The sequence below is a fragment of the Amblyomma mixtum genome, chromosome 7 (genome assembly GCF_055824585.1).
Source record: "Amblyomma mixtum isolate Tamu chromosome 7, ASM5582458v1, whole genome shotgun sequence".
Lineage (NCBI taxonomy): Eukaryota > Metazoa > Arthropoda > Arachnida > Ixodida > Ixodidae > Amblyomma > Amblyomma mixtum.
In genome coordinates this window covers 5726221-5743122 of record NC_143018.1, presented here as the reverse complement: position 1 = coordinate 5743122, position 16902 = coordinate 5726221, and the positions used below count along the sequence as shown (strand labels likewise).

The following is a 16902-nucleotide window of genomic DNA, read 5'->3' as shown; positions in this document are numbered from 1 at the left end:
ACGTAAAGCCTTCCCATTGCTTTTTTGATTTTGCTCCTGTTCTGTAGGAAACGTGGATGCACGTCTTATCCATTCGATTTTCCTGCTGGCAAACCTTCATAAATGCTTTGCTGATTTTTATACGAGCCTAATGTCAAATAAATATTCACACCCAATGAATTTAATACAGACATGAAGAGTGCACTACTGCAAAAAAAATTAATCTCCGCACGGTGAACAGCGTTGCAGAGTGGCTTAATAAATGCAAACACAAAATCCATATTTCGGTTTGATGCTACCCAGTCATACGCACGATGAAATGTTCACTTCACGGCACTCCTGCGGGCGCTCATTAAGAAACTCGCATAGAGACCGGAGCCTGTTCATTGAGCAGATAATTTGAGAAAATGGGGAGGATCCCATTTTATGTTTGATTCTTTTCTGGAGCTGCTTCCACCCGCGCGAATATATTACTGGCTTTTGCTCTCTGAGCCCGACTACACACGATTGCATTCTCGTCTTGGTAGCACAGTGAAGTTCATTCATTCAAAAAGCACACTTTCTTTGTTCTTTTCACAGCCAATTTATGATTTCCCCTCGCCTGGAACAAAGGCAAGCCCGGAAAAATTGCGCAGAAAAGAACGGTGATATAAAAAAGGACAAAGAATATATAACAAGCATGTAATCTTCTTTAGCCGCCTCCCACGCCTCGCGACTGTGCTTCAGCAGCGAGGGTATTAGACGAAAGAGGTTTTTTGTCTCTGGGCCATTTTTCTCCCCTAAGCCGTGTTACAGCAGATTAATGAAGTGCCCTAGATGTGAAAGCTGCTCTAATCCTGGCCGACACTCGCTGCGTAGAGTGGGGCGGACGCTCCACGCCCTTCTCGATGCGCATAAAGCGAAAAAATCCACCAAAATAGACCTGATTTCACATAAAAAGAGAACAAAAGAGCAGTAATTCACATGGCAATGTTGTCTGCGTGGACGGGAAATCGATGAGGCTAAGGTAATCGCGTGAGTACATTCTTGACATTAGAGTTCCTGTATATGCTACCAAAGCATATATACAGGAACTCTACTTGACATCACCAACTAGCGTCATCTGTCGGCCACCAGTAGCGAACAACGCGTAGCTCAATGGGGATGGTGTAGGGAGCTTCCTCTGTACTTCCGTTCCTTCGTATGGTTTTTGTATTTCTACCGTTAAACAGTTTAGTGCGATTCCATGCTTCGTGAACAACCAACTAGCCATATTCTAACCTTGCTGGGGGACATTTTAACTGGTTATTTTGAGAACACTAATGGGGGACCGAGATTCTGCGCGAACATGGTGATAATCACGGCCGATTCTACCTCATAGCTGCAAAATGTGTCTCATAAAAGACTTATTACGTTCCCATCTATTGGTATGAACCGAACATTCGGAATTCCCGCTGTGTTTCTGAGTGCTCAGCATGACGTGGAGGCCGTCGTCGTGTAAAATAATAGCATTTATTCAGGGTTCCTGAGCTCGAGACCATACGGAAATGATGTCATGACTCGGGGCATGAAAAAACATCATTTTGACTAACGCCAATGGAATCGCTGCTCGCGCGGACGGGAAGTAGATAAGGCTAATGCATTTGTCCAGCAAGCGAGGGCCGACAATGGTGGTTATCGTTGCTGGGAACTATAGTGGAAATACACTGAGGTTGTTGCTGGCTTCCAGACGAACTAACCTGTGGCTGTTGCGAGCTGCTAACGGGAACAGCCTGAGGTTGCTACGGAGGGCTATCGGGACAAGCCTAAGGTTGCTGCGGGGCTACTGTCGGCGCTAGCTTGAGGTAATTATGGAGTCCTCGAGAGAATAGCCGGAGGTTGTAGCACGCTACCGGAAAAAGTAGTTTGCGCCCATTTAGGGCTAATATGAGACTAACCTGAGGTCGTTGCTAGCTACTGGCAGGACAAATCCCCACACTCGCGTCTGGCCTCCATTTACTCGACTGTCGTGGGGAGAGAGGGCGCTGAGAGCGCAGACGGCTACCCGCGACACACGGACACGGACATTTAGTAGGTTGCACTTAAGTACTGCACCAGGGCAGCCAAAATCCTATTTTGGTGAGGGAGTACGTTGTAGCTTTTTATCACCGAGGTCAGGCCGCATTCCATTCCTGGTTATGCAATTCTATCAACACGAGGAATTTATTCAATAAGGAGGAGTATTGCGCAAAATCGGGATTCGAATCCTGCTCCCATTGCACGCGAGACAGATGCTCTACCTCTACGCCATCTCTGCCCCGCCCGTGGGCAAATGTGTCTGACGATACCCAAAAATTTAGAAATTCTTCCACTCATCGCAGTGTACAGCTCAAACATCATTTTTTAATTAAACTAAATAGAAATATATCCGTTACAAAACTGCCGTACAGACCAAAGGACTTGCTTTGGACAGTTCGACGATTTGCAGATACCAGCGGAGGCTTATACTTGGGCCTCAGAGTTTAGGTGTTAGCACCTAAGCGGTCTGGGTGGTATGTGCAAGTTGTGTATGCATTCTGTGCTCTTCCAACACGTCAAGCCCTGCATGACGCCACATTCAAGGAAAGGTGAATAGATTCTACTTTCCTTATAATCTCTGTCGTTTATGATACTCAATCAGCACATCCTGCGTAGCTATCGAGGAATTTCACTACAAACTTTCCGAAAAGTTGCATTCAGTGCACTGTGCTTAACCTCGTCTCAGTTGCTATTTTGGTTAGTACATAACGCCGCCTTCGCGATAAGGTTGTTGAACGTACATAATTACAACGTTCGTACATTCAACGCCTACCGTCTTTGACAAAAGTTAACCGGACAACGGTGGTTTGGTTCTTAGCCGCGTAGAGAACAACTCATGCCAGCTCTTCAGCTCTGAATCTGTGCACAGTAAGGTTACCCTTTGTCCTCACGTTCTGACGCCTTTCGGTCTATAAGAACTCCGTTATACGGCTGAGAAGCAAAAACCTGTTGCTCGGTTCCTTTTGGTAAAGGGGTATCTGTGCATCAATCCAGTTCTCTAACAGCATTTTCCTCCCCTTCCCTTTCCGCAGTGTGGAGTAGCAGGTCAGGGCAATGTTACCAGCAGCCGACTTCTACTCCTTTACTCTCATTAAAATTCATTTCCCTCTCGCGCGTGCGGCCATCAACTTGTCTGCCCCTTACCACGGCGCGGAGCGGCGAAACGAATGTGAATGTGAAACACATGCGCTTATTTACGTCGTGATAAGGGGCAGACAAGCCGGCAGGTCGCGCGATACTGTTTAAGAACTGGACGGGTATACAGCTGTGGACGTTTTCGATCAGATGCGGCAAAAACAGGGGAGATTTTAAGGATTACGTGAACTGTAATTAGCTTTGCAAAGCACTGCAGCGGATTTAAGCAACTCCGTGCATTTCACACCATGATCCAGAAAGTCTTGCCCAAACAACTGAAGCATTGCTGTCAGGGCTGAAGTTACTATCATCATCATCATCATCATCATCATCAGCCTGACTACACCCACTGCAGGGCAAAGGCCTCTCCCATGTCTCTCCAATTAACACTGTCCTTCGCCAGTTGCGGCCACCGTATTCCCGCAAACTTCTTAATCTCATCCGCCCACCTAACTTTGTGCCGTCCCCTGCTACGTTTGCCTTCTCTTGCGATGGCGCACATGCACATGCGATGGCACATGCAGCGATGGCGTGGAGGTTGAACATCCACCTCGCGTGCAAGAGGACCGGGGTTCGAATCCCGGTGCCACGCAGTTCTCCGCCGGATAAAAAAAAAAGAAAAACTCCGCGTGTCGATGGAATTGCATAACCAGGCCTGGAATGCCGCCTGATCTCGGTGACCAGAACCGACAACGCACTTCCTCACCAGAAGTTAGTATATTAGTATACATACGTTTATCTCACAAGAAGCAGCTGAAATAGGACGTCGTTACCAAGCTATGCAAGAATGCAACTAGTCGCCCTTAAAAGGCTACTACAGCACTACCCGTAAATTTTGCAGGTTGCAAGTCACTTTACGCGGCAAAGCAGCATAATAATAAGAAAAAGATCTGCCCAGGAGGGCTCGCCGTCGTTACTAGGGGTAACTTCAATCGAACTTCCTTGTAAAGTGTACACTAATGGCAAGCGAGGGACATTGTTCCTCATCGAGGACATTTTCAACAAATCACAAATGCCTCCCCCCCCCCCCCCTTTTAGAACTCGAGAAACCTAGGAGAAGGCAAACTTAGGGTAGACTGATTGCTTTCGTACTACGAGACCCTTACCCCTTCCTGGACTCGGTGCCGTGAAAGGCGAGGCTGGCCAGGACAAGGAGGACTCCGACTGACAGCCGTCCTGGGACGGCAGCCGCCGCCATGTCTGCCCAGAAGCGAGTACCAGCCAATGCAGCTGGCGGACAGAGAAGCGCTGCGGCGAACAACCACCTCCCCCAGCGAAGCCGGGAGCTCAAATACCGCAAGGTCGAGGTCGGCTGCTCGTCTTCTCCTGCCACCGCCACCGATGACGACAAGATCACGTGGCAAGACGTTGTCGGCGTCACCGGTAGTCGTCGTCATCATTACAACCTCCCTCCCCCCTCCTCTTCCTCTCCTCGATATGCCGTACACGCTGTTGCACTCGCAAGAGCTGTTGTCGGGCTAGTTGATGATCGTTCTCTTATGTGTCGTAGTTTTAGCGCATTAAAATATGGCTTACGTAGAGGCTGTTGCACTTCATGCAATACGAGAGCTGCCTTTGTCGAGCACGATGGCGGCTCGCCTATCTGGCGCTCTTCACGCTTCCTGCGGTAGACGGTAATGAGCTGCCGGACCCCCACTTCCGTGGGCGGATGTGGATATCGACGACTATCGGGGCCTGCTTCGTTACACGCGGTCTCGCCGCCGCACGGGAAAGAAAGCGAGTCCGTGATTGCCGCTGTTTTTTACTCCGCCGTACAACACGCCGTGTGGCTTCGCATAGATTCGAGATCGAAATGAGAGAGTTGCCTAACCCGAGGTCTGCTCAGGCTGCTGCTAAGATAAAATCCCTGACATGAACGGCGTATGCAGATCCGGCTGTGAATGCTACTCGCAGTCGCCTAACTTGACTGCCCTGAAACTGTATCTTGCTTTCAGCACCATTGTGAATCGCGGGTGGTGGAATTTATTTGCGAGTGCCTTCAAACGTGTACATGGTGTTTTTCGGAATGCACATACGCAGTCTGATTCCTTGATAAGCCTAAGCTGGCCTGCTTTGATAAAATGCGTAGTTCTAGTGACGAAGAGACCGATGTCACCGAAAAAGGAGCTGGTATGCGCTAGAAGAGACCAAAAGGCGAAATACAGGTGTCGCGTGTTCTGCGATGGACTTTCAAAATAGTGAAACACTTCTGCAGAAGGCCTAAAATTTTGCCTACCTCCTTCATATTAGAACGTTGAAAATCTTTCTAAAATTTGATTTCATGGCCAATTTTTCTTTTTTCGTTTACACAAGTTCGTTTTGCCTGTCATCTTCATTTCCTGCTCTGTGCAGGTGTCACACAGGGGCCGTATTCTTGTAAGGATCCATTTTTCACTTAGGATCCATTTGAAACTGTAGCATTGGGTACTCTTGTTCGGGTTTGCTCGCAATCCGGTGGGCATCGTTTATGCAAGTTCGTTTTGCCTGTCATCTTCATTTCCTGCTCTGTGCAGGTGTCACACAGGGGCCGTATTCTGTAAGGATCCATTTTTCACTTAGGATCCATTTGAAACTGTAGCATTGGGTACTCTTGTTCGGGTTTGCTCGCAATCCGGTGGGCAGGTTGTGATGATGCCAAAAGCCCACGTGACCTAGGTGACTCACCTAGGTTGCTTCTCCAGTCGGTGGCCACCTGGGCCAACCTACGCCACCCAGTTTTTCGCTCATGACGCCAACGCCGGATTTTCTAGGAGAGGGGCCTTTAACGGTAACGCGTTAAATTCCCGCACGCTACAAAAGCTCTTAGTCTTCGTCAGTGGCAGTGCGCGAGACAGGCAGCAACCATACGCCTTACTTTTGCTTGTGGAAGCGGTAGGAATCATATGAAACTGTCCAATGCCAGGGTAAAGTTTCAGGTCAGACGACAGCTTGTCGAAGCTCCGGCCACCTTTTCTTAAACAACATACATTAAACACACCTCCACGCTAATTCTGAGGTATCACTTGGTATAAAAGAACATGACATCGCTTTCCTGGTCACCTGTCAGCGGAGGCGGTGGGTCGGACACAACGCTCATTCTGTTACCTTGAATCGCAGGTTTCAACTGTCATTTTCCTTTCTTTTACTTTTGTATTGCTCTCTGCAATCAATGCCCCTGCTGCCGGTGGCCTTTGGTACCTACAATGTGTTTTCTGTACTGGATCCGACATGACAGAGATTGCTGACCTAAAGCGCGGATTTGGAAAAGGTCTGAGAGAACTGAAAAATAGCATGTAATAGTAAGGTTGAATGTTTTGAATCTTATTCGTAATGTAGTTAACGCCAAAAACTAGGACCAAGGTGGGAGAGATACAAACACAAGTGCTTTTCGCAACTAAAACTCTAATGAAAAAACACACGATATATACCCATCGCGTGAAAGTAAATAAAAGGACACATACGTGATAACATCCAGAAAATCTTACGGCATGATACCTCTGAAGAGTGCTGAGTAACATAATAAATTATGCAAAAGCAGGAAACTTCATAGTCACAATCACGAAGAGCGAAACCCAATAAACACAAAAAAACTAAAAGGGGGAAGGGATGGAAGAAAATAGTTCCACGTGTGGTCCAGGTATGCCAGTTCTTTTGTTGTTAAAAATATAGACGCGGCGCTTATGCATGTATTTCCTATCTCGAAATATAAAAAGCCTTCGTGATTTTGCGCTGAAGTCGTTCTTTATGAATTGATAAAATTTCCGCTTGCGCATAAAGGGGATTGCATTTTTCCTTACATACAATCCGGCTTAAATTCTTTACATCCCCGGCAATGGCCCACCAAATGCGAGGATTTCGACTCGGAGAGCGATTTCTCGTGTTCTTTTAACCGTACATTTACACAACGTCCTGTCTGACCTATGTAGGTCTTGCCACAGGAAACAGGCAGCTCATATACCACACCCGTTTTGCACGGAATGAACCCCCAGGTATAGCATGTCTTGGACATTTTCTTATTTTTATTTTCTCATCTTCGGTTCTCTATTATTCTGCTCACTAGGCCGCACACTTTCTTGAGCTTGTTTGGAGCCGAAAAGATTACCTGTATGCCATAGCGCCTGGCCACGTTGCAAAGAAAGATTGCGCGAAAGTTGATGCTTGTATGGTATAACCATATTTTTCTACTGGTTATACCATACCATACCATAGTTGTATGGTATAACCATCTTTTTCTACTCCGCCGCGGCGGCTCAGTGGTTATGGTGCTAGGCTACTGACCCGAAAGACGCGGGTTCGATCCCGGCAACGGCGGTTGAATTTCTTTGGGGGAGAAATTCTAGAGGCCCGTGTACTGCGCGATGTCAGTGCACGTTAAAGAACCCCAGGTGGTCGAAATTTCCGGAGCCCTTCACTACGGCGTCTCTCATAGCCTTAGTCGCTTTGGGACGTTAAACCCCATAAACCAAACCAACCAAACCAAACCATCTTTTTCTACTTTACCTTCTCGTCCATTGCCCTCTTTTGGTGCAACACCTTTTACCCAGCGGTTAAGTTTTTCACTTGCAAAAGTAATTCGCTGTCCGGATAACTTGACGACTTTATTCTTTTTGCTTGTTCATGAAAGCTTTTAGCCATGTCGTGCGTGCCGGACTTTACAAGGTCTGAACGTAGGCTTGAAAATACAAAGCCATTTCTTAAAACTTTCGAGTGGCCTGAGGCGCTGTGATAAGGGTCTGACTGATCGCGGATGATAGCGCCAACAAACATGGCTCTGGTCGAAAGATAGCAGCACATCTAGAAACTGTAATTTATCTCCGGCTGATAATTCGAAAGTGAAAACGAGACCATGCCCGCATTTTTGGAAGACCTTTAAAATATTTACAACGTTGTCTGTGAAGTGTACGCTATCCACAAACACCAGGTAATCGTCCACGTATCTATACACACGAGAACACATGCCATTTAGACGACTTTCAAGATATTTTTCCACGCTGCTGAGAGAGATGTCGGCGAGAACGGGCGCCACACATGAACCAATACATACACCGGACTTCTGTACGTACGTTTTGCCTTCCTAGGCGGCATAGGTAGGATTGAGGTAAAACGAAAGCAATTCAAGAAAAGACTCCACCGGGATTGTTGCACTATTTCTGAAACTTAGCGCATCATTTGAGTCACAAATACAGCTCTTTACTCTATGCATAAGAGCTGGGTGAGGCAAAGAATAAAAGAGGTCGGTGACATCAATAATAAAAGCGTTTTTGTTACCAGGACTAAACTTCAATAACACATCTACCAGTATCAGAGTTTGGAACCAAAAATGGGTCATTAATGTGTGGGCCGAATGGGTACTTTTCTAGGTAGCTCGAGTTGGACTGTCGCCATGTGTTTCTTTCTGTAACAATCACATGGAAAGGAATATCTGGCTTGTGCGTTTTCGCCGAAATCAAGATACCTAAATGCGTTTTTCTTTCGCACTCGTGACTGTCGTGGCAAGACTGCGAAGGCTCATGTTTTTTAAGTCTTGCTTTTTAACATTTCACACTTTTACGTCTACAGCGTTGAAGTTCTTTTCGATCGCCTCCTGCCCTTTGACTGCATGCATGCTCTCGGGAACAACAACGAAGAAGCCTTCTTTATCCGGTAGAAGTAACCGTAACCCAGAATTGAGAAGGAAGTCAGCTAAGGCATAGCTGGGATCAGACTTACAGGGTCGTGTCCAAAGGTTAGTTCTTGCACTCACGTCGACACATTCCTCAACACACCTGAGACGAGTCTGTTCAGGCACACACTGGGCGATGGTTCTACCAAGTGGTGTTTGTGGATAGCGCACGCTTCAGAAACAACGTTGCGAATATTTTAAAAAGTATTCCGAGAATGCGGGCAGGGCGTCGTTTTCACTTTTGAATTACCAGCCGGAGATAAATTACAGTTTCTAGATGTGCTGCTATCTTTCGACCAGAATCAGGTTTATTGACGCTATCATCCGCGATCAGTCAGACGCTTACTACACAGCGCATCAGGTCACTCGGAAGTTTTAAGAAATGGCATTGTACTTTCAAGCCTACGTTCAGAACTGGTAAAGTCTCGCAAGTCATGGCTAAAAGCTTTGATCAGCAAATAAACAGAATATCATCAGGCTATCCGGAGAACGCAATTACTTTATCCGCTGGATAAAAGGTTTCGCACCAAAGAGGGCAATGCACGAGAAGGTAAAGTAGAAAAAGGTGGTGATACCATACAAGCATCAATCTTTGCACAATCTTTGTTTGTTTGTTTATTAGGGTTTAACGTCCCAAAGCGACTGAGCTATGAGAGACGCCGTAGTGAAGGGCTCCGGAAATTTCGACCACCTGGGGTTCTTTAACGTGCACTGACATCGCACAGCATACGGGCCTCTAGAATTTCTCCTCCAAAGAAATTCCAGCCGCCGCGGCCGGGATCGAACCCGCGTCTTTCGGGTCAGCAGCCGAGTGCCGTAACCACTGAGCCACCACGGCGGGGCGCACAATCTTTGCAACGTGGCCAGGCGCTATGGTGTACAGGTAATCTTTTCGGCTCCAAACAAGCCCATGAAAGTGTGCGGCTTAGTAAGGAGAATAACAGAGAACCGAAGAGGAAAAAAAAATAATACGAAAATGTCCAAAATGTGCCATACCTCGGGGTTCACCCTGTGCAAAACGGGCGTGGTATATGAGCAGCCTGTTTCCTGTGGCAAGACCTACATAGGTCAGACAGGATGTTGTGCAAATGTACGGCTAAAAGGACATGAGAAATCTCTCTCTGAGTCGAAGTCCTCGCATTTGGTGGACCATTGCCGGGGATATAAAGAATGTAAGCCGGATTGTGTGTCGGAATGTAATCCAGTATTTAAGAAAAAATGTAATCCCTTTTATGCGCAAGCGTAAATTTTATCAATTCATAAAGAACGACTTCAGCGCTAAATCACGGAGGATTTTTATATTTCGAGGCCGGGAAATACATGCATAAGCGCACTTTCGATTTCTTTCACAGCGAAAGAACTGGCATACCTGGACCCCACGTGGAACAAATTTCTTCCATCCCTTCCCCCGTTTTCTTTTTTTGTGTGTGTGTGTGTGTTTTCTGGTTTTCGTTCTTCTCGATTGAGATATGAAGTTTCCTGCTTTTGCACCATTTTTATGTTACTCAGCACTCTTCAGATATATCGTGCCCTAAGATTTTCTTGATATTATCATGTATGTTTCTTTTGGTTCACTTTCACGAGATGGGTATATGTCGTGTGTTTTTCCATTAAAGTTTTAGTTGCGAAAAGTGTTCGCGTTGTGTCTTTCTCCCACCTTGGTCCTAGTTTTTGGCGCGAAATATATCATGAATAGCATAGAATACTAAAATACTATGGAGAGATGAAGCAAAAGTGCGCCGAAGTGAGGAAGGAGTACGCTGCCCACAAAGAATGTTCGCAACTCTCTAAGAGTTACCGGACAAGGTGAGTATTCTAGGAACAATAATATTGAAGCAAAGGGTGTTCCGTACGAGGATAATGAAAATCTGGAAGCGCTGCTTGCTGAAGTGGGCGACGCTGTGGCCGAGCATATAGATAAGCAAGATATCGAAGTGTACCACGTGTTATCGTATGGAACGGCGCAGAAAGCAAGAACAACGTTGCTGTTTTTAACCGCTGCGCGAAACGAGGTCGATTAACTCACAAGGCACGCAGCAAGAAATTAAACACAGAAGACTTAGGATTTTTCGCGAAGGCGTCGGAGTTTGTAAAAAGGCGCCTTTGCCCACAGTTTGAGTTTCTGCAAAAGAAAAAAATAGAAGGAAATGGCTTGGCATTTTGCAGGGTAAAAATTCGGCAAAGTGTTCGCATGGAAAGCACAGACGTCTCGAGTCATCCAGATTTCATGCGAAGCTGATTTTAGAAAGATAGCATAAACACCCCTCACACACACGAATTCTATATCGCATTTTCCTTCCCCGTCTTGCTGAACAAGCCGAAAAATTTCTCTTGTCGAAATGATACTGCGCACCTTGCCCTTCTGCATCTTAATGCACAGTCTGCAAGGAATAAGTACGACGAGGTACTTCTTCATGAATTTAGGTTCCTCCTTCATGATTTCTTTCATGAATTTCTTCATGAATTTAGATTCCTCAGCCAGTAAGTCGGAAACCCTTCTTACGTAGCCTTGTATTTCCGAGGAATGCCTCGTTGATGTTTTGTAGCTAGCCGGCCCGTTCTGTGTATTAATTGCAAATGTAATAAATAGCATATGAGTGTTCACGCTTTATCATCCCCTCCTTTGTTCCCTCGAGCACGAACCCCTCCGCGGTTAGCGAGCGGAAACGCTGCAGGTTTAGGTTTCATTTCATAATCATCACCGAAACACGGCATAGCCGCCGCGGTCTCTCAGCGGTTATGGTGCTCGGCTGCTGACCCAAAAGACGCGGGTTCGATCCCGGCCGCGGCGGCTAGAATTTCTTTGGAAGAGAAATTCTAGAGGCCCGTGTACTGTGCGATGTCAGTGCACTTTAAAGAACCCCAGGTGGTCGAAATTTCCGGAGCCCTCCACTACGGCGTCTCTCATAGCCTTAGTCGCTTTGGGACGTTAAACCCCATAAACTAAACTAAACTAAACACGGCATAAAACGCAAGGAGAAGGGCTTTGTTTGCCCGGTTACAGAAGTTTTTATCTAAACAGGACCTACATGCATGGTGGGGGTGTATCACAGTTAGTATAAGAGTAGCTGCCACGTGCAGTGCTCCCCGACTTTTCGGCTATTACTACGAATTACGAGTGACTGACTCGCAACGCAAACAGTCTATGTTTGCTCTTATTTATCGGTCACCTGATGGAAGTACTGAAAACTTTTTGCGTACTTGGAAAAGGTATTGAATTTTGCACGTTTGAATAAACTGCACATTACTCTCGGTGGGGACAGCAACATTAACATGCTTGAACCTACTTCAAATTCGCGAAATCTATCTTTGCTTCTGGATATATTTGCATTTAGATGCAGTCTTGCGTGTGGTTAGATGCGTGTGGTCAGATGCGTGTGGTTAGCCACACGTTATCACGGCAGATGTGGGTGAGCATTTACCTACTTTTATGTTTTGCAAACTCAGTGAGCTATGTAAGGAATTTGAAAAGCATTGTGAGTCAGTTTCACTTCATGAAATCAACGAAAAGAACGCTTGACAAATTTGGAACTGTAGTCGTAGAAATCGACTTTACATCTGTGCTTGAGTGTGCTGCTGCTGATGATGCCTATGACACCTTCTTAAGTGCTTTAAAGGTGCCTGTACAGATTGTTTTGGATACAAAGCTACTAAAAAGCCTACAAAATTTCGAAAGGCGTGGCTGACTCAAGAATGCATTAGAATGACCACAAATAAAAGTGCCATTACTTTTAGTTTTTGAAAACAAAAGGCCGCAGTGATTTTTTGGCATTTAAGAAGTGCAGAGACAGTGTAACAAAGGTGTTACGTAACTCCAAGCACAGTTACGTTGAAAATCTTTTTGCTCGTGTCGTGAGGATGCTGTCTGGCGTGAGTTGAATACACTTCTAAATCAATGTAGAAAGAGTGTGAGGACCTAGAAATTACAAACAATAGTCAAAGTTTTAAAAAGAAACCCCTGGCAAATACTTTCAATGAATATTTTAAGACTTTAGTGAAAAGCAGCCACAACAATAAAACATTGTCCTGTTTGTGCCTACCGAACGCCCACATGGCTTTTTTTCATCCAGCTATCAGATGAAGTTCATTTTATTTTTATGTCTCTAAAGAACATCAAAGCGCGCTATACTGATCGCCTGCTGATGAGCACCATAAAATTTCTACTTGATCCCCTAGTACCTGCTCTCACACATATATTTAAGGTGTTCTTCCACAAAAAAAATGCAGCTATCCCGAGTCACTGCTCTGTTTAAGTCAAGAGATAATAAGAATGAGCTTTCAAATTATCGACCTATTTCTGTGCTGTCATGTCAAAAGGATTGGGAAAAGTAATATACAAAAAAGTTGTGTTCTTTTGTGACAAGCATTCTATTTATCACCCCAGAAGTTTGGATTCCGACAGGGTATGTTAACAGAACTGGCCCTTCTCACACAAAAAGAATTTAATTATAATTAAATGTTCTGAACAGATAAAATAAACACTAGGTTCCTTTATCGATTTCTCTAAAGCTTTTGACTAAATTAACGATATCGCACTATTTTCTAAACTAGAACACTATGGATCCGTGTTGTACCTCTCGGGCTTTTACGATCATATTTGACAGCGAGACAGCAAGGCGTTTCAGTAGAAGAGGAGTCATGTGGAGTGCCGTAAGGTGGTATTTAGGAACCATTCTATTTATAATTTATATAAATGATACAGTAAGAATAAGCGACCAGGCGTTCATTGTAGTCAAAGCCAATGACACGAGTTTTTTCCTTCAGTCACAGAGCACTATTCAATTATCATCCATGGGTAACATCACAATTAATAAAGTGTTCGAATGGGGTAAAGTTAATTCATTCGAAATAAATACGAAAACACCGAGGCTGACTTATTTCGACCTGTTTAAAAATTCCTGGATCGGAGTCTTAGTTTCAAAATAGAATCTGAAAAAATAGATACTACACAGGAGGCGAAAACATTAGGTGTAATATTAATGGAAATTTAATTTGGGATGCACTGTTATACATGTTGTTCGAAGTTTGCGAAGGCCTGTGGTATTCTGTGTAGACATCGTCATTTCGTTCTACCGAGTATTAAACTAATGCTATATAATGCCTTATCTTTCTCTCATATCAATTACTACAGCCTTGTTTGGGCAACCATTGCGAAGACAAACATAGAGCGGCTCTTTTTAAAGACAAAAAAAAGCAATCCATCACAATACAGTCTTAATCTGTGCTGTGTATACAACGCAGCTCTTTTCAACTTTTAATATTGTTCCTGCACTACATCTATACGAGTTCAACCACAGTATGAGGTATAAAAACTCGCTGAGAAATTTCAAATACATGTTTTCTCGCGCTGTGCAACCTTAGAAGACCTCTGGAAGTTCCTTGCCACATGAAGCACGGAGATACTTGGCTAGTCCCATATTCGCGTACAAATCAGATTAGAACATCGTTTTTCTTTATTATTAAACCGACTTAACGACACAAACCCAGACATACAAACAGCATCTAGACACGTACTCATGAAATATTTTAGAAACAGCGAAGGTTTTCGATAATAAATAAACAACAGTAACATTTTTTGCCGCCGCGGTGGCTCAGCGGTTATGGTGCTCGGCTGCTGACCCGAAAGACGCGGGTTCGATCCCGGCCGCGGCGGCTGGAATTTCTTTGGAGGAGAAATTCTAGAGGCCCGTGTACTGTGCGAGGTCAGTGCACGTTACAGAACCCCAGGCGGTCGAAATTTCCGGAGCCCTCCACTACGGCGTCTCTCATAGCCTTAGTTGCTTTGGGACGTTAAACCCCATAAACCAAACCTAAACCAAACGCATAAAAACAGCGCAGTAGACGGGACCAAGAAGAGAGAACACACACAAAAATAACTTGCCTGCACACGTGACCACTTGCCAGTGCACTGCCACTTTGGAGGGGACAAATGTTCTTAAACGCTACAAAAACCAGCTTGAACGTGAAATATTTGAAGCGTATGCCATTCATCAAGGAGGAGAGAAGTGCGTCAGCACTCCTTCTATTGAAAAGAAAATAAATCAGATTTATCCATGGCTGAATGCGAAGAAACTTGTAACCTAGTTTTAATGTTTTCGTGTTTTTTATCATGTGGGCGAGATATGGGCTTCTACATATTGCCATTGCTGCAATAAACTTCTTTCAGTTGACAGCAGCGCCTGTGTTTGTATGTTCTCTCTTCTTGGTCCCGTCTACTGCGCTGTTTTTATGCAAATAATGTACCAACTAGCCCGGCTTATTCCTCTCCTGAACAGTAACATGATTACAGTATAAATTAATGAGCTAGAGATGTGCATTCCAACATAATATTTGGGTGAAACTCGTGTATAAATGCATCTATTAAATCTCTGATTTTATTTCCGAAATATCTATATGCTCCGTTTTCTTTTTATAGATTTTCTGTGTATAGTTTTTTGAACGTGTGTATGTGTGTGCCTACTGGGTATAGATGCCTTTGGGTCTATGTGCGTAAATTTGCTAGCTCATATTTTCTTACCGTGGTGAGCAGCTGGTGCAGAAAACATTGTGAGCTTTCTTACATTTACTGACGCACTTTGACGATATTTCATTGCTGCATTGTCATGTGACCTCTCTACGCTGCGTGCAAAGGGGGCAAGGACTTTAGACAAGCTGCTCACATAGCAGCCCTTTTCCTTACTTTTTTTTTTTTTGCAGCGGAATAAATGCGGAATAAAGTGAATGTGACCGAGTAAATGGCCATGGGACAATTGCGAACTGACGTCGCCAGGCGACAGTGTTTGAATAAAACTCAAGTTAAGCGGGCGCCAACTATTATGGCGTGCTCAGTGTCAGCGCCTATAAACTTCCGTCTTCTAAAAGCACTTTTCCGTCAAAAAAGTAAGCTCGGGCGCCGTTCCTATTTCCACGCCGGTACTGCGGCAACGCAGAGAACAGGTTTCAGCAGACTACAGCAGGATATGCCAAGGTCTTATCGTCGCTAAAGACGACGCCGTGCTTTTCCATGCCAGGCTTATCATTGCTAACCCATGACTCGCGTATGCTGCCCTACTAAAGTTAATTTCTACTGCACGGGATATGCATACCGCTTACCTCGTTCAGGGCATTTAGCCTCGAGAGTAAATTCTGAGGGGATCAGGGACCCACGAACTATTCATCGTCATTGTGAACTAGCACTTTGAACAAAACGAAGAAAATGTTCTGTGATGCGGGAGTGCCTCGCATACCAGTCCACCAAAAATCTGCACCACTCGTTACCCTCTTCCGCCCACCCGGCGAACGTCACGTCTGACTTAAGCTCTCCGGCGGAGGAAGTGCGGGGCGCAGGAAGGAAGCTGCAGTCGCAGATTGCTAGAAGTTGTTGACTGGGCCCTAATTGGTGAACTCACTACGGCCGCATGGAATCCGCTCCGCACCACGAACGACGGACTATATGCAGCGTCTCTAAAGCTCGGTCTTCAGGGAAGCCATGGGCAACATCTGCGGACAGCCTTGCCAAGCATGGTGCATATTTTCCGATTTTAAACCTGCGCTGCAAATTCTGCGATGCTCGTTCTCCTGCCTGCATGAGCGGAGTTGTAAGTCTCAAGTTTAAAAAAGAAAAACGCCGACATCTTGTGCTAGTGTGTATCCCGTGACACTGCCGACTGGCCGGGAGTGAGAATAGTGCAGCACAAGCGAAGAGCAGGCGTTCGAACCCCAGTGCCATTTTCGAGGCTGGACCCTGCGTGTTGTCGTTGCGGTTTTATGTGCAGCCCGACGGTGAGACGCTGTTGCGTAGCATACACTTCCTACAGACGTCTTCAGAGGCCTCACCATTGCACATGACATTAGGAGCAGCCATTCCAGCTTCTTTCACAGACTGAAATGGAGCGTCGCTTTCATACGGTGGTATACCTGCACTATGCGTGACCGCTCTTGTCATGTCACTGAGGTTGTGTACGGGCTCGAAAGATTGGCGTTTCGAGAGGAGGCCACTCTCGGAGGACCCTGCGCTGGAAGCTTGGCCGGAGACTCCAGGCGACGCGTTTTTCTTGCGCAACGCCGTCTCGACTCGAATCTTGAGTTGGGCGGACTCCGTGTGTGATATTAACAGGAAAAGCTTGCGGGAC

The 16902-nt window shown here is 45.5% G+C and overlaps 1 protein-coding gene across 4 annotated transcripts in view; it reads right to left on the bottom strand.

Annotated features, from left to right (window-relative positions):
* LOC149334847 (uncharacterized) overlaps positions 1–4459 on the bottom strand; it is a 221262-nt gene extending 216803 nt beyond the window's left edge. For 3 of the 4 annotated variants that reach the window (XM_089551475.1, XM_089551474.1, XM_089551476.1), the window contains exon 1: positions 4257–4459. In XM_089551475.1, coding sequence (XP_089407601.1) covers positions 4257–4348 — 92 coding nt within the window. In that variant the 5' untranslated portion in view covers positions 4349–4459. The remainder of the gene's footprint in view (positions 1–4256) is intronic. The other variant, XM_089551477.1, reaches the window with a different exon arrangement.
* Positions 4460–16902: the final 12443 nt, after the last annotated feature.